This window comes from Alosa alosa, chromosome 23 (assembly GCF_017589495.1).
Source record: "Alosa alosa isolate M-15738 ecotype Scorff River chromosome 23, AALO_Geno_1.1, whole genome shotgun sequence".
Lineage (NCBI taxonomy): Eukaryota > Metazoa > Chordata > Actinopteri > Clupeiformes > Clupeidae > Alosa > Alosa alosa.
Genome location: NC_063211.1, coordinates 16,920,184 through 16,945,857, shown reverse-complemented (window position 1 = coordinate 16,945,857; position 25,674 = coordinate 16,920,184). Strand labels below are relative to the sequence as shown.

General features: G+C 44.4%; 1 protein-coding gene across 4 annotated transcripts in view; it reads left to right on the top strand.

Annotated features, from left to right (window-relative positions):
- Positions 1 to 23,921, top strand: part of LOC125288294 (TSC22 domain family protein 1-like) — a 35,459-nt gene extending 11,538 nt beyond the window's left edge. Inside the window, exons 1-3 of one of the 4 annotated variants that reach the window (XM_048234530.1) lie at positions 14,932 to 15,362; positions 20,740 to 20,791; positions 21,905 to 23,921. In XM_048234530.1, the coding sequence (XP_048090487.1) occupies positions 15,268 to 15,362; positions 20,740 to 20,791; positions 21,905 to 22,177 (420 nt within the window). In that variant the 5' untranslated portion in view covers positions 14,932 to 15,267 and the 3' untranslated portion in view covers positions 22,178 to 23,921. Of the gene's footprint in view, positions 1 to 14,931; positions 15,363 to 19,631; positions 19,982 to 20,085; positions 20,464 to 20,739; positions 20,792 to 21,904 lie in introns of those variants that run through there. The other 3 variants (XM_048234529.1, XM_048234531.1, XM_048234528.1) reach the window with 3 other exon arrangements.
- The last annotated feature ends 1,753 nt before the right edge of the window (positions 23,922 to 25,674 follow it).

The window sequence follows — 25,674 nt, the reverse complement described above, 5'->3', positions numbered from 1 at the left end:
CCCAAAGCACTGGGCTCCGGATGGCCAATAAAAGAATGACATGCTTGGGGATGTGGTGTGCTCATGAATGGGCCGTTGAGTGTTGACACACACGCTCCGATCCACAGGCCTGCGGCTGTAGCCAACATCTCTTTTGGAATGATTATGAAAATGTATCCAAATGTGCTGAATGATGGCTGATCAGATGCAAGATGTCCAGTCATGTTGTTGGCTCCAGTTGCGATGATGTTTGCATGGACTGAGTTGTAGCCAGCCAGATGTAGATGTTGCTTTAGCATGTTTACATCAACTTGGCATCATTAGATTTGTAGGGAGTGCTGTTTGGAATATTTTCCTTGCACACGTTGATGTTATAGGCTGTTGACATAGGCTGTATGTTTAGTCTATGTCAATCTAGAACTGAAATAGTTTAGCAAAGCTAGCTTGACTGTGGAAACTATGATGCTCAGCTATATACTCTCATTGATTAAGCTAAAGCGCTAGCTCAACAGACTTAGCAACAGTAACCAAGACGAAAGGATGGTTGCCACGAGCCACAGATGTACTTGACCACAGAACAGAGAGGTGCAGCGGGAGTGCGGGAATCGCTCTTTTATTGTCTACATAACCAGAGGCCACTCCAGCTAAACACTCATTTGTCAAGTGTCTAGTATTTGCCACATTTATAGGTGACTGCTCAGGCTGAGGGGGGGGTATTTTGGTATGTAAGGCATTTTACATGCCAGGTAAAGATCAATTTATCCCTTTTTAATGATAGTTTTGCATTTTTTGAGCGGTGTACACCGCAGATGTGGTAACTAGAGCAGAGCTGGCAACCCAGATGCCGAAGCACTACTGACTGTTGTGTGATTACTAGATAGGTGGAGGGTGGCGGATCAAGCTAAAACACAAATATGTAAACATCAACATCAGTTGAGGGCTGCAACTTCACTTTTTTAAATGACTATATCCTGGCCGGACTACTGTTGTCAGTGATATAAGTATTTGAAATTAGCATGATTTCCTAATGTCTAGTGACAAATCAGGGCCATTTTATGATTAATTGAATTACATTTATTACATACGGTTCCTTTAAGCAAGTATTTTAAGTGTCAACACAATTCCAATTACATGTAAAATAAAATAAGGAAGACTGCTGAATAGAGCGCACTTCAGTGACCCAGCAATTGGTTTAGAGTGATCACAAGCCTGCACTGTTCCTTGGAGGCTTCTGTTGTGCAACGCTTTGTGGCCTTCTCACAAAGACCCATGGGAAAGCTTGTGTTCCAGAGGTCACCGAGCTTTGTGAGGATCTCTGCCAGCCAGGGCACAGAGAACTCCATTTCCCACAATGCCACACAGGACATCAGCTCAGGCAGGCACATGTTTCTTTTATGTAATTTCATATGAATTCTACACACAATGTTTTTTTCCCCCCTTTCTTAATCTCTAGAAATAGGTCTGTTGTAAACCGTGTCTTTAAGCAGTAGATCATGAGTGTGTGTATTAGTGTTTGATTATGTTTCCCATGCTGGGAGTCGGCTTGGGTGGGTCAAGCCCACTGTTCATGAAAGTGACAGCAGAACTGATGGACTGGATGTGATGGATTTTGACCCAAGGGGGGGGGGGTGGAGAGACCGGGGGCATGTGGCATGCCAGCGTTGTTTGTTGCTCGGTTTGTCGGTCGATGTCGGGCCACCTGGAGCCGCACTGGCAACGGCGCACCCTAATTCGGCTAATCTGCTTGATTCGTTGTGTCAGGTGTGCCGGCGCTTTGGTTTTAATGTGCAGGGCAGGCCTATGTGAGAATGAACTCGGTCACATCTGAGTGCCGGCTGCCACTGCTCTGTGTGCACAGAAAGATAGAAATGTGGTGCCATCTACTGGCCAGAGCTCAGAGCTGAATTATTTTTTTTTTAGTGGTCTGTCTCGTTCCAAACATGCTTTTGTAATGGTTTGATAAATGTAAAAAAATGTGTCTTTATGGTTCTTCATATTTGTGGTTTAGTTTTGTGGAAGATGACAAATCTCAAAACGTTTGAATTGAATTTGGCATTATTTTAGAATATAATAATAAAATGATCCCACCAATACTGGTAAAATATATTTTGTTTTTTGTTTTTATTTGGATGAAGAATTTTTTAAATGTTGTTTTTTCCTGCAATCTAACTATTTGCAATAGGGCACCATTTCTATTCTACACAAGCCACCTAGCCAACTCCGTGTACCTTTTAAATCAGTGGTCCCCAGACTTTTTGATCCGAGGGCCAGCTCACTATGCCTGGCTCTAAGAGAGGGCCAGAGACTCGGAGTATAAGAGTAACCATAAATAGCTTAGTGTTGTGAACAACAGCAGTCTACCTTAGTTGAATATCCCATTACATTTAATCATAGGCTACTGCAATTTAATACCATTGTTAGCTGTGTTTATGTTGCCATCATGCCATATCAGTGTAAAATGTAGCTCAAATGAAATAATACTAATAAAAAGACTTTAGCATTGCCAAATGTATTAGCAGGGAGTCCCAAAAGTATATTTTATTAAAAATGTGTGAACTCTGAACACTGTGTCTTTGCATACACAGCTCAAGTTGTGAACAAGCAATATCCTACAAATAATTTAAAGTTCTCAAACTTCGAGAGCTGGCAAAAACATCTGAAATGACCACAATTCTAACTTTCACTCACCTGATGAGAACTTTGTGAACTATGTATGAACATTTGAACGAGTGAATAAAAAATAGAAATAATTATCCCAGAAACAGAAAGTCCCAGAAATATGACTTGAATAGAGGTTAGTTAGTTATTAACAATTCATTTATAAACGTTTAGAATACTTTGAGCACTGATGCAGTCAACATAGGCTTCTTACATTGTTTGCAGGTAGGCCTACTATACAGTACATTTCATTCCGTTTTTGATGGCAAACGCAAAACAGCGCCAAAACAACCACCAGTGGACAAAAAGAATGTTACATGTGTACTGTTAAGACTCGCCATATAGAATGAATGGGGGAAATTACGGAGGTTATAGTTTGAGGATGTCCTACTCCCATGCGGGCGGGATGCTATATACCACGGACATGTTTTGGGGGGCCACCCAAAATGAGGTGGCGGGCCGTAGTTTGGGGACCACTGTTTTAAATGAAGGTTAGGCCTATTCTTTGTCCAGCAGGTGGCAATGTTGCTCAATTATAGACCTGCTGAGAATACTTAAATCAGCATTTTTTTTTTAAATGTGTAATAAACATATACATGTATCCAAGTTGAGAGCTCCTGAAGTTTTGATGGATGCCTATCAAGATTTAAATTAAGTCTAAATGTTGAAAGTATTGACAGTAAAGGCGGAGCTAACAGGATGAAACCCATATCATCTACAAGTCATGAAACATTCTTTGCTAAGTGTTTTGTGCACAGTGTAAACGGTTGTCTTGTGCTCCATTGAGTAGACCACATTCCTGTCAGGCTAAACTGTGACTGATGATCTCTTAAGAGGTGTAGCCAAGCACAGTCAAACAAAACTAACAACAACAACCCATTGTATGTATCGCTTTATCAAGGTACTTTATCAAAGCGCTTTGCAGTGAAAGTGGAACCTCACTAATTACCACCTAAGTGTAGCACTCACCTGGATAAAACACGCACAAAACTAGATACAAAGACTGTTTCCTTATTGGTTTTTTTTATACAGTTTTGTGATTGAAAGGTATTTGTCAGTTATGCCTGTATTGAAATGTGGAAAAAAAAAAACCCAAAGGGTGTGTTTTCTTTTGTGTGTGTAATTTTTCCTACATGCTGCATTGCTCTCATGTGAAAAGCATTCTGTCCATCTATCAATAGCAGTGAAGTCACTCTTCCTAGCTGTTGTCATGTTGTGTTGCTCTGGGCATCCAGTGATCCAGAGGCTTGATAATACCAACAGCGTGCTGTTACTGCCTCGGAGTCACAGCATTCGTGTGTGAATTAGGCCATGGTGACTCACACAGACGGAGCTGGAGTGTTTTGGCGAAAAGATATCTCAGGTGTTGTTGCAGCAGCAGTGCTAATACACTTCTGTCTGTGTGCCGTTGGAGAAGCGGACGTTGAATAACCTCAGACAGGGCTTTTTCAGCGGTCTCACTTCCTCTGAGCTTGGCCACCGAGACACGAAAACGTGACTCGGAACACGATGAGTGTACGAGGTTGGCGGTTAGAACAAAGAGACCCTCTCCTCATTTACTGTTAGATTAGTCCCATGTCTGCGTCAGTGTCTCTCTGGTGAAGGTGTCTAGTGCAGTTGTGTTTATTTTAGCTTATGGAGATCACAGTCTGCAGATCACAGTGAACCATAAGTGTCTCCTTGCCTAATGTTAAACAGTGCATATTTATTTTGTGCCTGGTTAATCATTTTACATGAAGTTTAAGAACCAGATAGGTATAGTAAATTTTTTTACGAGTTCTATTAGCAGCTTGCTTGACATTTAACAGGTGATAAGGCCTATACATTGATGGTGGGTGAGTAATCCTAATTTCCCTTTAACATTAACCAAACTAGACCATTGCGATCTCTACACTTGTTTAATTAGTCCGGGGATCCTATCAGAGGGAATGTTGGCTAAAGTGGGCCAGGACTGGACCTCTGGCCTGCTTAATTGCCGCTGCCTCCTTTGGGGCTGCAGTGCATGTAGGGCGCCCCAGTGCTCATGCTGAAGTAATGCTTTTGGCTTTGGAGAGAGATCCCTCTCTCTGCCCTCCAACGTGACCATCTTGGAAACGTGACCGGCACTCACTGTGCTTTCTCAGCTTGGGTGCTGCTCTGCTGCACTCTGAAGAGAGTGTGTCTGTGTGTCTCTGAGTGTGTGTTGTCAGTATGTGGCTTGCTCACTCAGGAACGTGGGAACATTGGGCTGGCATATCACAGACCTCGGGGATAGGGGTGAGGCGGATGGTGGTGGCGCTGGGGTGGGGTGTGGTGGAGAAGCTGATTTTGGGTTTTATCGCCTGAAGCTCCGATTGCTTCGCCTGTTTGTGGCTACAGCTTCAGAGAGCTGAGAAGGAGAGATGGGCTCAAGTGTGTGTGTGTGTGTGTGTTTGCACACAAGTTTGAATATGTGTGATGGCTGGATCATTTTCTGTATCTAATGAGTGAGAAATCTTCCCTCTCTTCCTCTTCCTCTCCCATTTGTTCTCTCGCTCTCGCGCGCGCGTATTTATGAAGGGTTAGTCCCAAAATGGAGTGCAGGCATAGGAGGGTGCATTTTTGCCATGGTAGCTGAGGTGCAGATTGAGAGTGTGTGTGCTTGGGCGAGGTTGTGTTTGTGTGTGTGTGCTTGCTTGTGCTCCTTATGGAATTTGGCCTACATAATGGAAACAAATTCCACATGGAATGCAGCAGCATACACTGAGCTATTGGCTGCATTACCCATGAATTTGTTGTACCATGTTGTGTCATAGTCATGGTTGCAAAGATTGGTCTAAATGAAATTTCCTTCTTGGTAACATACTATATCCAAGTATAGTTAAGTATTGTAATATAGCCTGATAAATCACATTTTAGTTTACATGTGAAGCCTTGAGTGAATGTGAAGAAGTGTGTGTGTGTGTGATGAAAGAAAGAAGAGTCTGTGGTTGTCTTTGTGTGGGGGTGTCTGTACTTGTCCACATTTTTGTATAGAGTGAGTATGTGTGTACATTTTTGTGTAGAGTGTTTGTGTCTATGCCCGAGTCTCTGTAGTGTGTGTGTGTGTGTGTGTGTGTGTGTGTGTGTGTGTGTGTGTGTGTGTGAGGGTGTGTGCACGATGAGATGTATGGTGTCTGCGCTGAGCCCGAGAGACTCGGCAGGAGCTGTAAAGAACATTGGCAGAGCAGACCGGTTGGAACCAGCTCACACACGGACCAGGTTACAGATGCGCTATACATACACAGTGGGCTCACTTTCATGACGTGACCTTCACGTATCTCTTCTCCATCGCTCTTGACTTTAATCTCTCTCTCTCTCTCTCTCTCTCTTTCTTTTTTTTCTCTCTCTCTCTCCCTCTCTCTCTTTCTTTTTTTTTTTTCTCTCTCTCTCTCTCTCTCTCTCTCTCCCCTCTCTCTTTCTTTTTCTCTATCTTTCTTTCTTACTCTCTCTTTCTCTCCCACGCTCTCTCTCCTTTTCTCTCTTTCTTTCTCTTTCTTTCTCTCTTCTTATCTCTCCCTTTCTCTTTCTCTTTCTCTCTGTTCTTTCACAGAAGTACTCCGTGTACTTATTTCCATGTGGCATTTCTTTACCTGAAGGTCGTCTGTCGTGCACATGCACACACTCTTTCTCCTTTGGTCAGGCTCCTTCCTCCTCTCTACATTATGTCCAGCGTTATCTCTTTGTTATTCTTTTCCACTCCATCCCTCAATACACGCTTTCCTCCCTCTTTCTTTCTCTCTCTCTCTCTCTCTCTCTCTCTCTCTCTCTCTCTCTTTGTTCATTGCCCCCCCCCCCCCATGTCCATCATGGTGAACAGATGGTCAGATGCCAAACTGTACAGCAGCTGTTCTCACTTAGCCGGTACAGTTTGTTTACTTTATCTGAGAGCAGTAGTACCACATCACAAGAAATGGCAAATAAGCTGCTGCAAAACAAATTGATTTTAACAAGCCCAACTTAAGTCCTTGAACTTATGGTGGGGGAATGTCAGCTTGGTTTCATTATGATTAGTATTGTTGCAAGACGCAGTACATCTTAATTACACGAAGAGGGTATTCCATCATTGTAAGTAATGAAGGTGGTGTGTAACAGAAAGAAAGCCTTGTTTCTAATTCAAATTGACTTCCAACTGAGGCTCAAGCCATTCTATTATCGCAAGTTAGCTGTGTCTTGTCTTCACTGACACTGTCTGAAAACTCATGGTTGGTGACACAGTCTGGAAAAGGTCTCAACTATTTTTGAACAGGGAAATATCAAAGGTCATGAGAATATGAGTACAGGTTGACAGAACCGTCTTTTTAGGATTTTGTTTCCGACGGATGGAAATTCTTAGTACCGTGGCATACATTGCGTGGGATTTCTATAGACCTCAGTGATAAAAAGGAATTTGCAGTTAAATTATCAAGACTCGTTGAAATAACACAGGATTTGCCTTTAGCTAGCTTGATTCAATACCCTAGCCTGTCGTAGCCAACTTAATTCTATTCAAAACATGAGTCTGGAACTGATGCATTGGGACATGATGGTGTATCAACCGATACAGGGGGAAAATGCATCTGCACACACACAGCCTACCACGAATCCTGTAGGGAGAACGCAAATGCCTTAATCGCTGTTTTCTGTTCGTTTTTGAAGTTATTGCGCCGTCAATAACTTGTTGTACAACAGACGTGATGGCGAAATCTAATGTCTAGCTTAGCTAAATGGTTTCATTTATGTTGTAAATGAAACCAGCCGAAGCATGCTCAGGGGGACGTGATGGACAGATGAGCAAAGATGCACAGCCCGCCCTGACGATTTGATTTTGGGGTACACTCAGTTCTCTGCCGGGCATACAAGCTTGTCAATGGAGCAAAGCCAGACCGAAATTTCCCGACCTCAAATGTTGTGGGCTGTGTTAAATTCGGGCTGGTTTCCAGGCTAGCAGTACCCCCCTGCAGGCCCAGAGTTCCGGTGAGTCTTTTTGGCCTGTTGGTCCAGGTTGGGTTTGTGGGGTACTGGGGAACAGGGGGAGGCCAGCAGGGTTAATCTGATTACTGACCAAATGGGTAAATCCCAAAACAGGAACATCCTTTCGATCCATTTTGCAAAACATGCACAGACGCACACACACACACACACACACACACGAGTCACTCTTGTACACTTTCAGACACAAAAGAAAGCCACCCAGTATGTTCCCAGACCCCCAAAATCACCCCTCCCTCCCTGTCCGAGAATAACCCCACTGCTTGATCCTAATCCCCAATGTTCTGTCCCACTCTCATCCGCTAACCCACTGCCACGCTTACACACACACACCGACACACCCACACCCTTACACACACACACACACACACACACCCTCACCCTCCCACACACACACACACACACACATACATGACACAAACACATACTCACACTTTTTCAGACACTCTCACAAATTCACAAAACACACACACGTGACTAGCTCACTTGTATTCTGTAGGTCTTTATATCACATTACCAGCAAAACGCTTGTTACAGCTGAGATGAAGCGTCATATTGCCAACTGTTTATCTTTTTCCTGATGGAGGGCTTATCATGGAGGGCCAGTCAGGTGCACCAGTGTTTACTCTCTGTTCTAAAATGGCCAAGGCTGCCAAATATCAGCATCATCACATCAAACTTATCTCACTGATATGTTCAATTGGGGAGTTGTAGCTACGTACATGATCAGTTTGTCAGAGGGAAATATCCATGCATTAGTTAGTCACAATCTCTCAGAAATTGATTCTTTTGTTTGGATTTCCTCTAAGCTAAAAACAACAACAACAAAAAAATGTCTTTTGAGAACACCTGTTTTACTGTTGTGTCTGTTAAATCAACAGTTCTGTAATGATATGTTTCTGTGATGTGTTTCTGCACACATGGCAGAGCCATTCATGATGTATGCAGCACACCCCACAGCTTGGTCTTAATCCCCCATGTTCTGTCCCACTGTAGGAACCAGTACTAACCAGTAACTCTTTTACACACACACACACACACACACACCGTGTTGATGAGTCTGTGTACCAGCTGTAGATTACGGATTGCTGACACACTGCCTTATCTCAATAATGAGAGTGAAATAATCTGACTGTATGGGCACAGTTGTTTAAAATAAATCTGTGTGTGTGTCTATCTGCTTGTTTGAATGTGTAGGTATGCACAGCAATTGTCTATCTGAGTGTTCAGACACCAACCACCAACATGATAATGGAGCTGTTGGATATGTAGCATCTCTCCCTCTCTTACTTTCTTTCTCTCTCTCTCTCTCTCACACACTCACACACACTCACACACAGTAAGGGAGGCCAGTGGTCCATATGGTGCCTTGGTTATGTAACAAAGTGAGCGATCAGCAGTAGCCAATCAGCTCCTGTTGCCGTGGAGACCAGTACCAGCCTACTGCGATGGCCAACAGGCATACCTCAGCAGTGATCACCAAGGCCACACACACACATACACGCAAGTTTGAGGAAACACATTCACATACACCTGTGAGGGATGTACCATACAAACACAACTACTCTACACACACTTGTGGAAGGCACGGTTGCATGCTCACACGCATGCAATTCATCCATGAACACACACACTTAGACATAACACATCCACACAGAGGCACGTATATTTGGGTGTGTTGAAACCCAGGTGCACCAGTGTAGTGGCATTTAGATGCAAGTGTGTGTGTGTCCTTGTATGCCTCCCTTCTTGTTTATGTGTGGCTTATTTGCCCACAGCAATGAAGTGTGTTTGTAAATATTGACAAACAGTTTGTCTGTGTGTGTGTATGTATGTGTGTATGGGGAGGGGGAAGGCACTCTGCAAGACTGCATCCACACCATCATTTTAGCAAGCTCAGTCTACCCACAATCCTTTGCCTCCTGCATCCTGGGCGGTGCCCTTGCGTGCAGACTCACACATACAGTATATACAAAAATAGTCCTACAAAAAAAAATCCACCCTGCCAGTGTATCTCAGAGCAAAGGAGATGGAGTGGGGGGGGGGGGGGGGGGGTGAGGGCTTTTAGAGTGAGCGAGGATGTGTACAAGAGGGAGGGGAATGAAGGGAATTAGTTTGTTTTTGGCAGCACAATGGCAGCTCCAATAGCAGAAACCTTATATTCCTTTGTCCTTCGTTTTGTTCATTTCCAGAACCCACAATGAATTGCCCCTAAGGGCCCCGACCGGCCCTCCTCACTGTGTGCTTTCCTAATGCTTTGCCATGGTTGTAAAGGCATGAGTTTGTGGTCATTATTATTGCTATGCCTTTGCCATGATTGTATAGGCATGAGTTTGTGGTCATTATTATTGCTATGCCTTTGCCATGATTGTATAGGCATGAGTTTGTGGTCATTACGTTGCATCCTCAATGCTGGAAAATGTGATGTAACGTGCGCTAACAGAGACCCACAACCACAGTGACATTTTCCCCTATGATGTAACGTGCACACAAACGTACACACACCTCTTTATATTTTATCACAGAGTGTGTGGCCCTTTTAGGGCCACAGAAATGGAGTTTAGGGATGTTTTGTTTTGGGGTTTTTTTCCCCAGAACATTTCTTCTGTAGATCTCCTCCTTGTCTAAATGTTGCTGTGGTCCAGAATCTGAGCGCACCATATGCAGCGCTGTCCTTTGGGTGGCATTTTTGAGCTGTGTTTGCTGCTCTTGACTTTTTTTTTATATTTCATGAAACTTTAATCGTCCCTCTGAATCCGCCCCTTTCCCTGCATATGCATGCAAACTCACTCCCACACACACACACACACACACACACATGCACACACACGTGCATGCACAGACTTACACACTCATACAAACACACACACACACCCAGCACAAACACAGAGTCACAAACACAACCAACACAAACACAACCAACACACACACACACACACACACACACACACACACACACACACAGAGTCACAAACACATACACACACATATTCATGCAGAAACACACACACCCAGCACAAACACACACACACACTCACGGACAAACACAAATACAGACACACACACACACCCAGCAGCAGCACCCTGGTGCAGAGCCCCATACCCCCTACCCGCTTTACGTAACCCAGCAGGCGACTGTAATGGCGGATCAGAGCCCTGGGCGGCCTGGACCAGCCGAGCGGAACACTTACTCACACTTCACTGACCGCTGCAGAGAGAGGGGGAAAGAGAGAGAGAAGGAAAGAGAGAGGGACAACTTGTGCTTGTGCGTTCTTCTCACTCTTTGTTGGGAGATCGATGGAGCATACTTATGCGTGATGTCAAACTCGGTCACGCAGACACACAAGCACGCTCTTCCTTACACACACACACACTCACTTTCACATACACTCATAAAGTCATCTGTACAGTTTTCAAACATTTTATGGATTTGATTTTTGTCCTTCATTTTTGGTTCTTGTTGCATTGCATTTTGTGAGACGTTATCAGCCTCTCTTGTGAACTCCAGGTCTTTGCGGTGCTACTTTGGGTTAACGAAGCTGAAGTTATTGCTTTGATGAGGACCCTAACACTGCGAGTCACCGTTACAGCTTATAGGACACAATCGGATCGGATCAAAAACTTCTCTCGGCAGTTAGATCTCGTTTGGTCCTCCTATCTCTTCTCTGGTCGAACTCTACCATCCTGTTCCCGCTTTCTGGTCTTGTTCGTTTTCGCTCTTTTTATAAGAACCTTTTAGGGCGTCGCTTTTCATGTCGCGTTATGTACGCCCAGCTGCCCCCTAGCTTCTCTGATGTCACTTCCTCCGCTCGGGTTACATAATGGGCACCGGGGTTGTGTGTGCGCGTAATCTTTGCTGTTTGTGTGTGTCGGGGCAAACTGCGCTTGCGTCTTGATGGCCCGCCATTTTGTGTATTGTTTTCTGGCTACTGTAAATGGGCGTGGTGCAGGGGAGGCAGGACTCAAAATGGAGGAGGCGGAGGAAGAGGCGGAGATGGGGCACATGTAGTTAGACATGGCACAGAAAGCCACCGTCATGTACCTCTATATCATCCACCGTTTTAAAACTCTGGGGCCCTTTGAGGCCTTTGGGAAGGTGTGTGTGTGGGGTGGGTGTTAACTTTTTTAGGTAGGGCTTTTGTTTTAGAAATTATTTTCTACTTTTGTCCTTTTGTTGATGTTGGTGTTTATTAACTCAACATGTAAACATTTGTGTATAATGACATGTAGGTTTTAGTAGGTATTTATGTAGGTTTGTGTCAAGACCTTTGTCTCGAAATGCGGTTCTGGGTAAATAGCATCACTAGCTGTCGTCATGGCTTAGGGCAGGTTATATAAGGTAGAGCCTCTCACTATCCATTTCCATCTCTATCGCTCCCTTCCCCCCATGTACTGCAGAACACACACACACACACTACTATCATACACTTCACACACTACTATCATACACTTCACACACACTAGAAATAGCTAACCTATTTCTGTCCCATGCACAACAATAACACACTTCATAAGCCTCTCTACAGACACACTCAGCACTGACTCATCCACCCAGGTCTGTACTTTTCTCCTTTGCCTCACTTCTCATCTTCTCACTCTTTAAGCAACATCAATGTCTCTCTCTCTCTCTCTCTCTCTCTCTCTCTCCCCACACAAAACACACTCAAGATTCACACACAAACACATGCGTCACATAGACCCCCACACACACATAGACCAACATGCTCACAACTACTTGTTATTAATTTTTTATCTTGCGAACAATTCCTCCACAAATTCTCCCACGCTGCATCCGAAAGCTCCTGGAAGAGAGTGCCCATCTTTGTTTTTGTCACGTTTATTTTTGTCACCTACATCTTGCCGTCTGTCCGTTTGTGATGGTTAGATAATATCTGGGTTATCCGTGCGAATCCCATGTGTACAGCCGTCAAAGAACATCCAACAAAGCCCCCCACCCCACCTGCCCCACCCTATGACCTCTCATACACATCCATACGCTCAGTCGCACACACTCGCACGGAACTACACAAAAGTACACAACCATGCAAAGTACAAAATGTACTAGGTCAGTAGTTTACGTGTGGGGCATGAGAACCCCCGCCCTCGCCCGCTACCCATCGCTCTGACCCTCCACCCACGCCCGCTTCCCATTGGATGCAGAAGAGGCACGGGATGGCCGACCATTGGCCGAGACGAGGTGGAGTATGTGCTCCTGGGCCGTGATTGGTGCTCTAGCGGAGGCGTGACGGTAAGCTGCTTACGCCCGGCGCTCCTCGTCTCCAAGCATCTGCTTGATGGAGGGAAAAGGGACGGTGAAGGGCGAGAGACGACGACGACAAGGAGGAGATGGGAAACAATGGCCAACGCCACAGCTGCAGTTACAGTAGAGGCGGCCGAGGCGAACCAACGGCCAACTTCCCAGTGTGGGGGATAGTGCTTTTGCAGCTCTCCTGCTTGTCGGAACATTGCGCCATAATTCTTTCGCCAGATGAGCCGCCCCAGGTGCTGTTGACTGGTTGATTGTGTGCGCAGGTGTCAATTCCGTCAGCTCACCTAACAGTCACAACTTTCTCTCCAGCTTCCATTACAGTAACCCAACATGAGCTACCTGCAACACCAAAAAAAAATGGCCAACTTTCTTGTCTATTCCTCCTTTCCTTTAAGACCCACTTTTGTACCCCCAGACCCCCTCCTGTCCAAAACTCTCAGCCTAACGAGGGGCCACGGCTGACCTCTGGCCTCCCTCATTCAGGGCCCCTGGTCCCTCTCTGTGTTTAGCCACAGGAGAAATGTGTCTTACCACAGGGGGTAGGCCGTTAATTATACGCCAGTGAGAATGATTGGCATTTGACCATAGAACGAAGTTGCTGAGTTGAAGACCGTGTAGGATGACTGTGGAAAAGTTTCTTTTGTGTAATGGATTCTGACACTTTATTTTATTTATTTTTCTCCTGATATCAGGAATTTGATTTAGAATGTCATTGGAGGTCAGAATTTCTTTAAAATGTAACTTCATGGAAAAAAAGGAATTTAAAACAAAATAGTAAATATTAAATTAATGGTAAATATTAGTTAAAAGATCAGTGGTATAGGAATTGTCATATGGATGGTGTGTTGAAGCCATCCAGATCAGCACTGAGATGTTATATTAGCGGCTGCAGCCCTTAGACATGCAGGCGGCTGCGTTGCTTTGCCCCGTCCCATTCTCTGTCCAGTGGTGCCGATCTCTTTCTGTTTGTGCTCTCTGGCAGCCGTGGTTATATTTTTATCCCACCATGTTTGCCCACAACTGTAAGCGTTTTTTTTTATTATTTTTTTTTTTTTTTTATAAAGGTTTCACCCCCGCCCATCTGTGTTTGCAGTCTTGTAAACGGTTCGGTTTCGCCCAACCCCTGGTCAGTAGTGTGTGTGTGTGTGTGTGTGTGTGTGTGTGTGTGTGTGTGTGTGTGTGTGTGTGTGTGTGTGTGTGTGTGTGTGTGTGTGTGTGTGTGTGTGTGTCTATCTATGATGCGCAAGCGCTCTGAAGTGTTTTTTTTCTGTCTTTGCATCCGTGGGAGCGCGTGTGAGTGCATGTGCCATCCGCCATGTTGTTCTTAAGCAGCGTTCTATTCCGTGTGTGTCTGTGTGTGTGTGTGTGTGTGTGTGCGTGCTGTGCATTGGCTTAGACTGATGAGAAGCGACAGGAAGAGTGTGGGCTCGTGGGGAGCCCACACTGCATGTTCTCTACCATACCTAAGAGCAGAGCAGGAGAGACTGCATGTTCTCTACCATACCTAAGAGCAGAGCAGGAGAGACGCCAGGGGGAAACGAGGAGACAATGGATGAAGAGAGAGAAAGAATGTTTTGGGAAGGAGGGGGAGGTGAAATTAATCAAATCTCGTTATTAGCCCATAGTCTTGACAGCCCCCCCCAAATATAAAAATCCTACTGATGTTTGGGGGGGGGGGGGGGGGGGGGTTGATTCTAGAGAAGGGACTGAGTGACTGACAGGTGGAATTGGTTCCCTTGTCTTGATCTAATGACACCGAGCCGATATGGGAGTCAGATGAGAATTGCCGGTACCACACCTATGCTCTTCCTCAGGGTGTTCAGGGATACTCCTGAAGCACATACTGTATAGAGCACACTACAGAGAGAGGCAAAAGGCGGTGCTCTATAGGGTGTGTGGTCCACATCAGAGCACCTGATTGGCTGAGTGCTGTAATCGTCGTTGTCTGTTTACATAACCGTGGCAACAGAGAGGCTCGGCTGTGCCGCGACGTCACGGCTTTACCCTCGCCTTTTCGCCCTCCCCATTCACTGATCAGGGAGTGACAAGCTTAGGAGAGGCTCAGTAGGAGCACAATTAGCAGCATACATACACACACTTGGACACACACACACACACACACACACACGCACATTCACTCACTCACTCACCCACTCAGGACATAGGAGTTTCACCCCCCGCCCCCCCATGTCACTTCATTTTTTTGGGGAAGCGTGCGTGTGTGTGTGTGAGAGACACGGACTGGACTGCTGACCCCCGAAGGGTTGTGGGGGTCTTTGGTGGCTTTAGGGTGGGGGGTCGGAGTTGCGGAGAAATCTACAGGAGCTGCAGCCGCTGCTGCTGCTGGGGGTGTTTTTTTTTCTGTGAAGGACTACTAACCACCATATACCTCAATGAGAGAGAAAGGGCTCGTGGAGGGCAAGGGCCATAGCACGGACAGTATGGCCCTGAAGCTGCTATTCTGGGAACTGGAGCAGCGGCTTATAAGGTAAAGCAAATAAACAAACAAACAAATTCTCCAGATGTGTGATTGCTGTTGGGCTCCGCAGGTCAGAGTTGGATGTAGAGGTAGAAACGTGGGTTTGTTTTGAGAGAGAAGAGGAATGGGTGTTGGTGGAGATGTTTGCATGCTTGAGCAAGTTCATCTAGAGGCTTAAGGCTTCACCTTAGGCTGAATATTTGCTGAAGTTTGATTAGATCGGAGATATTGAGTTGTTTTCTTCTTTCGCTGTGTGGTGTATGTGTGTGTGTTTGGGGGGGGGGGGGGGGTAAGGTCACGTGATTATCTGCAACCAGGCTAGAACATCATGTTCTCACGTGCCTTAGTTCTGTCAAGAAGGACAGTCACCCAGCGACATATTTCATGTACCTTTACCATAGGTGAATCTAAGGAACACCTTGACTCTCTTCAGTACTGCTAATTGCTTTGTTGGTATGATGGCAATAAATCATCCACTGTAGAGGGCTTTGGTACTTGCCTACCCCAGAGGCTGAACTGGTGTGCATTGAGCATGCATGCATGAGAAGGTTCAAGTGGCAAGCATGTGTGTTCAAACTTGTGAAACGTGCAAAAGTGGTTTGGATGAGTGAATTTTGAATGGTGGTAAAAGTGCCTAGTTTGTGTGATTGATTTTTCTCTCTATTTTTAACAAATACACCTTCTTTTTTTTTAAAGTAAAAATATTGTTTCACAGTACCGTATTGGATTGATGCCTCACACTATTCCTTGGGCAAACAAAACCCTGCTTACATTTCAAGGGGAGGTTCACATCATTGTATCTTTCCTGAACCCCTTGCTTTTGTAACCTTTGACCCAGCCATAACAATTATAGGCTGAGGGTTTTGTTTTCAAGCTTGGAAGCGGAATGGGCGCAAACTCAATTATCAGCCTTGGATGGCAATGTCACAAGTGTCTCCAGCCCTATATGTCCCCAGACCACACTAGACCAGCCTCCAAGTCCAGCCACCATCACCCCTGCAGTTCATCCACATCATCCAGTCAACAAAGCTTGTTATCTTTGTTTTTTTTTTTACCTACCCCAATCATTTAAGCAAATCCCTGCAATTGACAACTTCCAGTCTGGAGCTCGTTAAAAGAAATAAAAACACCAGGATCTGACACATCACAGATGTGCAACTAAACATGACCACAACTTCCAGTTCCTTTTCCTCGGCCACCCATTGATTCCTGCAGATAACCCTCATGAGGAGGGAGATCCTCTGACTGACCTCTGCTTCAGGTCAATACCTGGTTCCTGGTGTAACCGACCTCAAGGTGCTTAACAACATCACATGGAGACAGATGAAGAACACACTCCGCAGCCAGTGACCACAGTGTGGAGCTCGCCCCATGTATGTGCTGTGTGTGTGTGTGTGTGTGTGTAGATGTGTTGGTGTGTCCCAAGATGCTCTCCTACACTCTTTAAGGAGCGGAGCTCGTTGAGAGGCTTAGCTATCTCAGTGACTTGGGCATGGAAAGAAAGCCTCAGTGTGTAATTTGGATGAGTCATCTATTTATGTGAAGAGCACCTATACGGAGATGTGCTGGCCCCAGAGAGATGCCCTCAAACACATGTTGTGTACACACGCACACACACACACACTCTGATGCAGACATGGAACAGCCACCCCAGTTGAGACCTGTTCACGTCCAGTCCCTTGGCTGATCAAAACCATTATATCTAGAGGAGAGACATTTTCATACACGTGTGTGTGTGTACACACACACACACAAACCCACACACACACACACACACACACTCTGATGCACATGGAACAGCCACCCCAGTTGAGACCTGTTCACGTCCAGTCCCTTGGCTGATCAAAACCATTATATGTAGAGGAGAGACATTTTCATACACACACACACACGCAACCACACACACACATAGAGATTTAGTGGCCACCCCAGCAGGTGCCCCTCCACATCCAATACCTCTTCATGGCTGACTGTAACCATCATACCATTATAAAAGACCTGTGTGCCCATGAGCTTCTAACTAGTATTTATTCCAACGCCCAAGTTTACGTGTTACTAAGACAAAACTTTTTGTAGCTTTTTGTCTCACTCAGCAGAGCTCACCCCCCACCCCACCCAATCTCTGCGTACAGATTTTGCCATGGTCTGCAACACAAAGGGAGCGGAGTAAAATGGCAGGCAGTTCATCAGCCAGCCAGCACTCAACCCTCTTCTCGAGTATTAAGGAGCGCTATCTTAGGCGATCGCTGACCCCAATGAGATCAGTCGTGTGTCCAAACAAAGGTGTTTTTGTCTTTCTGACCCCCTAAAACCAAAAATCTGTCAGCGTTTCATCAGTGCTGCTGACCCCTCTGTGTTAAGTCCTCTCTGATAAAGAGCTGCGTTGAGAGATCATTAACTAGATACAAACACAGTTATGACTGATTCCCCAAATCTCTTGGATTGTTCCATGCATCAGCCTGGCACTACGTCCTAATTGAGGTCACTCCATTACTGACCATTCTAATTCTACAGTAATATCTCCCATGGAGGACACGTTTTATATCATAATGTGACATGAAGTAGCCAGTCCTCATCATCAGGACCTCAGAAATGGGTTTTATTTTGGTGGCTTCTTTGTTGAGATACACACAGATGCCTGCTCACACCTGGGGAGGAAGCAATACATCCCTAATCTCTCTCAGTGTTTGCCACCCACTACAGGATATATGCGTCTCTTGTCTTTGTATTGTATTACCATTGCGCTTGCGTTAGTCACTTCACTTGGCAAGAAATGGGTTATCTGAAGCCATTTTCTTTTTCTACAAGCTGGAGTGGAGTGGAGTAATCCTCACACCACAATGTAATCAGTAGTAGCAAACACGCACTTAAGCACATGCTAACATAAATACTGTACTCGACCTTTACACACTTTATTCATGTACATACAGATTTTAACACACAGCAATGATTTTATTGTGTGCTTGTCAAAATGTGTTTTTCTTGTCACATGCCATGAATAAATACTACATTCATTTATTGGCCAGAAAGGCATATTCTTTTCCTAATTACCGGTTTAGCCCACCACTAACCTCTTACACTGTTCAAAATCCAATTACACAACGTACACAATAAGGACTTGTATTATAACTTTATCCTGCGGGGGTCTTTAGGATTGGTTGACCCTCGTAACACCCCAGATGAGCATCAGTAATGTGCCTAATCCTTTATGACTGGCCGTGGAAGTTTAGCCGAGGTGAGCGGCCCAATGGGATTCGCTAAATTACCCTAACTGCGTAAACAGCTCTGCCTTGCCCCAGGTGTGTGTGTGTGTGTGAGTGAGTGACCAAGGCGATACTTGTTTTGTTACTTAAGTGAATGAGGCTGAGGGTGCAATTGGATAAGGAGTCAAAAGAAAAGATGTCCCCAGTTGATCAAGTCATTGAATTTTATGTCTGAAGGGAATTCATGGACAGTAAGCCCCCCATTTGTCTATGAGAACAAAGAGAAAGTGATTTACTCCTGGCTATAATTTGTGTAGCACTGTGTATCAGCAACACAATGAGAGGACATTGTGTCCTTTTGTGACTCCAAGCGTAAATAACGATCCATCACAGAGACAGAGATGATGATGAACACCTCTTAAACATATTCTTGTTTGTCACTGAATGTCATCAAAAGCGTATGGGTATTATTTATGGAGTAGCCGTTTGAGTTTGCCAAATGAGTCCCCCCCAACCCGAAATTTAAGTAGGTGAACATCACTGTCAGTGACGGCATTGAACTTGTAAGAACAGCCGGCAGAGGGCGACTCGTTTTCAGGACGTTTACATAAACCCAGTGCCTGCCTTACACCTGCACAAATAAAAGCACTTTTATCCCCAGGAAAAAAATCGTATTATTTCTAGAAGTTATATATGTCTGTATAGATCAGATCAGCATTTTATTGATATTTCCGAGGGCAGGCTAACTCATTATTACTTCAACTTTGATTGTAATTGTCATGCAATCTTTGGAAGGCATATTCGTGGGTTTGTAGTGGATGTAGTCGAAGCGGCATATTGGCTAAAGCGTGAGAAAATACAGGCGTTGAAATGTCGTGCCATTATTTGCAAACAGTTGAAGTCACTCATTCCGTCCGGTTCTCCCCAGTTTCGTGATGGGCAGTTTGAATGTAGGCTATTAAACCGAACGCTTTGGGAAGCTGCCGGGTGGGGGCGTCACCGTCTAGATTAGTCAAGTAGTCCCAACTTCACAGCCAATGACGTTTCCCTGTCTGCTGTTATGTTTGAATAGATTATGCAAATGTTCGGCAGTCCGCAGACTTGCAGTGGAGCAGAGCATAGAGTATCGGACTCTTGTCTTTGCCGCTCTCATGTACCGAGCTCCTCTGCTCTCTTTTTGTAAATTCGCCCAAGCGGCTGGGACACTACCCCTTTTTTAAAGAATGTGAATAATAATTTTGTATTCTTGATAGATCTATTTTTACACGCTGGTGTTTTTTCTACTCATGGGTGGAATACAATGAATGCTCCATGTTACACGGTGGCGATGGACCTTAGTGTTTGCCAGCTGCGGAATTTTTCTATATCGTTTTTGTCGTCTGTTCTGGGCACAGAAAATTCCTCACCCGTCAGACTTGACAATAGGTAAATATACATGTATCTCACTAGTAAGCATTTCCAGTGCAAATAGCAGCACAGCAGCTTATACAAATGGGTCCAATTTGCGGTTGTTTCTGACCGAACGAATGAACCATGTAGTCATTGGGTTTCATAAAATGTGTAGCTGACATTTTATTCAACCCAGTGCTTAAATAACACGATCGTCGGGATGCTCTTAATTTTGCTATGGGTAGACTACGGTGTAAAAGGGCCGTATCATTGTTGTCTGCCAGCACGACTGGTGCATTTCTCACAGACGTGCCAACATCACCCATTGGCTGCCTAGCCTGGGCATAACGCTGTCGAAAACGCATAACGAGAAATCCTTTACTGCGCTGCAGACACGCGATTTCATTTTCGATATAGGCTATGATATGACGATTCCTTTGATTTTTGCACATGGTGATGCTTATTTGGGATAATTTATGTTTAGCGGTTTGTTGATTTTACATCAAATATCCTGCCGTGTAAGTAGATATATAAAATATGTCGGATTGTGTGTAACCTACCATATATTCTTCACATACTTCAGAGCCAGCTTTTGGTCTTTGATGTAAAGCGGCTGGTGTTTCATTGAGAGAGAAGGTCGCTCTTATGGAGTTATGCAATGGTGTAGGCAAATGGAATCAGGGACCTCGCACTCTCGAAAATGCTGGGATGTGATGAAAATGAATGAATGAACTGTTACAATATGAGCCTAGAGAATATGCATTAATTTGTCCCCGTTTCATTTTTCCTTACAGTTCTTCGGGTGCCAGTGTGGTGGCCATAGACAATAAAATCGAGCAAGCCATGGTAAGTGCCTCTGGAACAATTCCCAGAGTTTATTTCTCTATTTTCTTCTTTATTTAGTCTCAAATGGATTTTAAATGTTTATCTAGCTCAAAACGAGCGCGATCCACCACAAATCGCCACACGTTTATCAGTGTTGGCTGCCAGCGTTACATAATTGCGCACAAAACAAAATACATCCATAATGCTTAGTGCTTATGTTTTAGGCTGTAACATTATCTATTTGATGGTTGTTTTAGTACTATTTTGGATCTGTGTGTGTATGGTGCTGCTAAACAAATTAAATCGGGCTACTGATGATCTAGGCTATGTGCTCAAAGGTGCATTCACCTTTTCAATTCTCCTTTTGGAAGTCCGCTGATTTACTGTAACTCACGCGATGACTTTTACAATAGGTAGCGGTGGTTTCGGTTTCGTGTGATGTTTGCCAATATGCAGAATAACATTGCGAGGCATTGTAGTCATTGTGGATGTTGCTGAGCCTTTTTACAACTAGACAGGTGTTTCCCCCATAGTTTTAGGATTATTCAATTAGGCGCTAGGATGATGTTGAATTATCTTCATGCTGGAATTGTCTTGTGAATGATTGAGGAGAAAAAGTTGACCGTTTAGTGAAGTTTGGCGAAGTTCTGAGGACAGTTTTATTGTTGTTGTACTTGAGACCGAGACCGAGCGTCTCTGCGTGTCCGTTGACCGCTGTTGCCAGGCAAAGTGAGCGCCATACTGTAGACTGGCCCGGTATAAATAACTTGGCAGTGAATTGGCTCCTCCCAGTGGAAGCAGGAACATTTTGTACTTTTTTGACTCTCCTGAAGGCAGTCCCCGTGAATAGGGATGCACAGATTGCACTGAGCCTCAGTACCAAATGCCTCCACACATTACCCCTCCCAAAATACACCAAGCTAACCTCCCAGGATATTTGTAAACTTCTGAAATTGATGCCCCCAATATTAGCACAGTAAAGTGTTGATTTTATATTACGATATGTTTGAAAATTGTGATTTATTATTTTAATTTTTTAATTTATTTTTGGGAGTCTGGATTTTTTTTTTTCTTTGAATGGCTTAAAAGACCGTTAACACTCTCTTTCTCCCCCTTTCTCTCTCCCTTTATCAGGACCTGGTAAAGAGTCACCTGATGTACGCCGTGCGAGAGGAAGTGGAGGTGCTCAAGGAGCAGATCAAGGAGCTGGTTGAGAGGAACTCTCAGCTGGAGCAGGAGAACAACCTGCTGAAGAACCTGGCCAGTCCCGAGCAGCTTGCCCAGTTCCAGGCCCAGGTGCAGACAGGCTCACCCACCTTAGTCACCCAACCTGGGGTCCTGGGTGGGCCTCAGGCCCCTGCACAGAGCCTTCCACCCCCCAACCAGGGCACAGGCCCCTCCGCCTAACTCTGGAGCTACAAAAGAGAGAGAGAGAGAAGAGGAGGGGGTGGAGAAGGAGGACGAATGGTGGATTAAGAGGGTGAAGTTGCTTGGATGTAGTGGCTGACGAGAAACACACGGAAAACCTACACTATACTGTGAACTGACTCAACTTTTTAAAAGATACGAGACGTGCCACAATCACAGATGACACATGAGGAGTGGAGGGATAACTGGTCATTGGAAATCGGACGCAAACTGACGCTAGCTGTTTTTGTTGTGGTCGATTTTTTCCGTTGTTGATTGTTTTTGTTTTTTTTTTGTTTTTTTTGTCTTTTATTTGTTTTTTGCACATATTTAATCGTCAGAGACCTCAACACCGCCGTGTCGATGCTCAACATTCAGGAGCTTTATTTGCCTCTGACAATCAATGACGGCGACGCAACGCGACTGCATGTGGACTGAGCCAGTAGCCACAGATCCTGGGCGGAGGCTCCTGAGAGTCCGAGCCGGGAGGGTAACGAGAAGAACAATCTCCCGCTGAATCTGTGCCCGGGATGAGGGGGGGGTGGGGTGGGAAAATCAGCTCGCATGCGTAAGGAGCTTTTTTTGTGTTCCTGGAAAAAAAAGATAAAAAAAGATGGAAAAAAAAAAATACAAAACTGTGTTGATGATGCTCTCAGCAGTGACTCTGGAAATTGTGCTGCTGTTGCCACATTTGCCCTTCCATTTTTTTTATAGTGTTATATTTCCTTTATGTTTAGGTTTTTGTTAATGTTGTCATTTTCCCCTAGCTGTGTTTAATAAAAGGACAAGCACTTTTTTTTGTAGGTGACTAACCCAGAAAATGACATACAAATCATGGACCATTCAGTTGAGGACACCCATCTGGAATGGGGTGGTTCAGTTGAGTGCAGAACCGTAGTTAGTTATCTTTTTTTTTTTGAAAGAAAACGGAAAAGAAAACAACTTGCCTTTAGACATAATTACTTTTTCCCAGTGAGGAGGTGGGGGGGTGGCGTTAACCTTGCATAGTTATGCCTCAGTGTTGCAACTTTGATATTGTCATTCCTTCCCCGAGAAGTCGACGTGCATACTCAACTTAAACAAGGATTTAAGATGGGATTGAAATGTGGGGGAGCCAACACACGTTTTCTGGGTGAAATGTGTGGGGTGGGGAGGAAACTTCACTAACGGGGTAGTGAGATTTGTATGTATTTTTGGTGTGTAATTATTGTATGTGGTCTGCAAGAGCAAAAACTGCAAGAGGAGCAAAGGAAAACAAAAAAACCAAACCTACACACTCTACAGACTGGACAGACAGACACTCACACAGAGTTGATCTTGGGAAGAACTGAGCACAACATGGCTGCCTGCAACATGACGTAGCAGCGCACAAAATGGACTTTTCACTGATGACGACAACCGCAACAACAGGATTAATTTTGCACTGGTTTGGTGTTCCTCAACACAGTTGTTCACATAAGTTATTATGTGTGGGAATCCATGCAGAATTTTTTGAAGGAAAAAAAAAAAACAAAAAAACAATATTTACTGCCTTACAGCTTATAGCACTCTGGATGTACTACAAACCAATTTATCTCCATACTCAATGCTACACAGATCTCCAAAGCGAAAAAGCATCTTGTCAGACCTCCTCAATATTTTGTGCATGTTGTGCCCCCCCCCAAACCACACCAGAAATGTGACGTAATACAATTGCACTAAACAGTTGCACCTCGACTTTAATAAAATGAAAATAAACTCAAAAGTTAATCTCCTGTGATCTGTTCCCTCTCTCATCCCATTCATCCCGTGTACAGTGTTGATGGTTGATCCCATTGACTGGCCTGCTTGTTTTGGGAAATGCAAATCCCATCACTGCCATGCTGCGATTGGATAGTCCCCTCCATGAATGCCACACCCCCAGATTATCCACGCCCCCTGTGCCTTCACGTGTACACGCACGCTGGGATCAACTTGTTTCTAATTGGTAACTGGTTTGCCAGTAGAGCTGGAACGCATCCACACAAGAATCCACAATGCAGGTCTATGAAATAATCTATTAAGAACGGCATAACAGAAATAGAACTGCAAATGTATTGATTCATTTATTGTATTAAATGTATGGATTAATGAACATAGTTATACACTCATCATTTCATGCCATTTCATGAAAGTAAGCTATAGGCTATACTTTCTGTAGGCCATCATGCACAGGAAAACCTCAGGAAATAGTCAACTGGGTTGTGACATTGTGTCAGTGAAGGGGTATTGTGATCTTTGAGTGTGAATAAATGTGGTCAAACAGGTAGGCTAATATCCTTTCTACTTCCATTTGCATTTGCTTCCGAGAATAGGGTTAGGCTTACATTTAAAATGTTTCCTTGAGTGAAGATCCTGTGCTATAACAGGTCTGGGCCACCTTTAGCTGTGATTGTTGATCAGGCGAGACGTCCGACATCAGAGCCTTGTCTGCTAATCTGGCTCAGAAGGTACTTTCACAAATCCCTTCATGCCGTCATCAAGGAACAGGGCATTAGACCTGCATCAGGTGTGTTTTACTCGCAAGGCTAGCGGCATGGCCTTGGAAGGCAAAAGCATGCATTTCTAACCGCCATGTACATGATCTGACTGAGCAAAGCTACTTTCCCAATAGCTGTAGGCAGTGACCTAAGGCACTCCTAAATTTTACACACGGTCAAAAAATACCACCACCAAATTATGTTTTTTGTCCGTCACAACGTGAAAAAGCACAGCACAAGCCGTAGGCTGTAGAGTGTTTAATCAGCTCAATTTCTAAGGTGATGGGGGAATTTTTAACAGTTCTCATACAGTCATACAGTCATACAATGTTACAATTATATGGCTTTTTGAACATCCTATTAGGCTACTTCATATGCAGACTGAAATAATGACTAATATAAAAATATATAACTGACAGAGACTACAGAATGTTTGTATTTGTACTTCTTTAAGCTTTGGTTGATATAAAAGACTTATATAGATTAATATCAAAACATGCTTGACATAACCTGCACCTGATTGAATGTAAATGCATGAAGAATTAGATAAATATCACATTCACACATCTACTTTATTCAAGTTGACAAGGCACAATTTATTTTGTTGTCACAACTCTTGTTGCAGTCAGCTCTGTAGGCGAGGGAATCTTTACTGTGCTGGGTCTGCTTCCCTCACCATTTTCTTCCATGAACCTCCATTAACCCCCGTAGATGAAGGGGAGCATGCTACTGCATGCTAAACAGAGGGCTTAGGACTGTTACTTGAAATCCACACCTCTGCAGGCAGCAAGCCAGGTCTAGGATGTTAGGTGGTGGGCACAGCACCGACTTGTTTGTACTTTTTTGGGAGACTTTGGGAAGTTTTTATCAAGAGTTGAGAGCTGAAAAACACATAGGCTTAAATCCACATAGCTGTATGAAAATGACACCATGAGGGAGGTAAAAGAGAGCAAAAAGGTAAAAGAGAGCTTTACATCTGCTATAAAGTAGCTCCAAAGT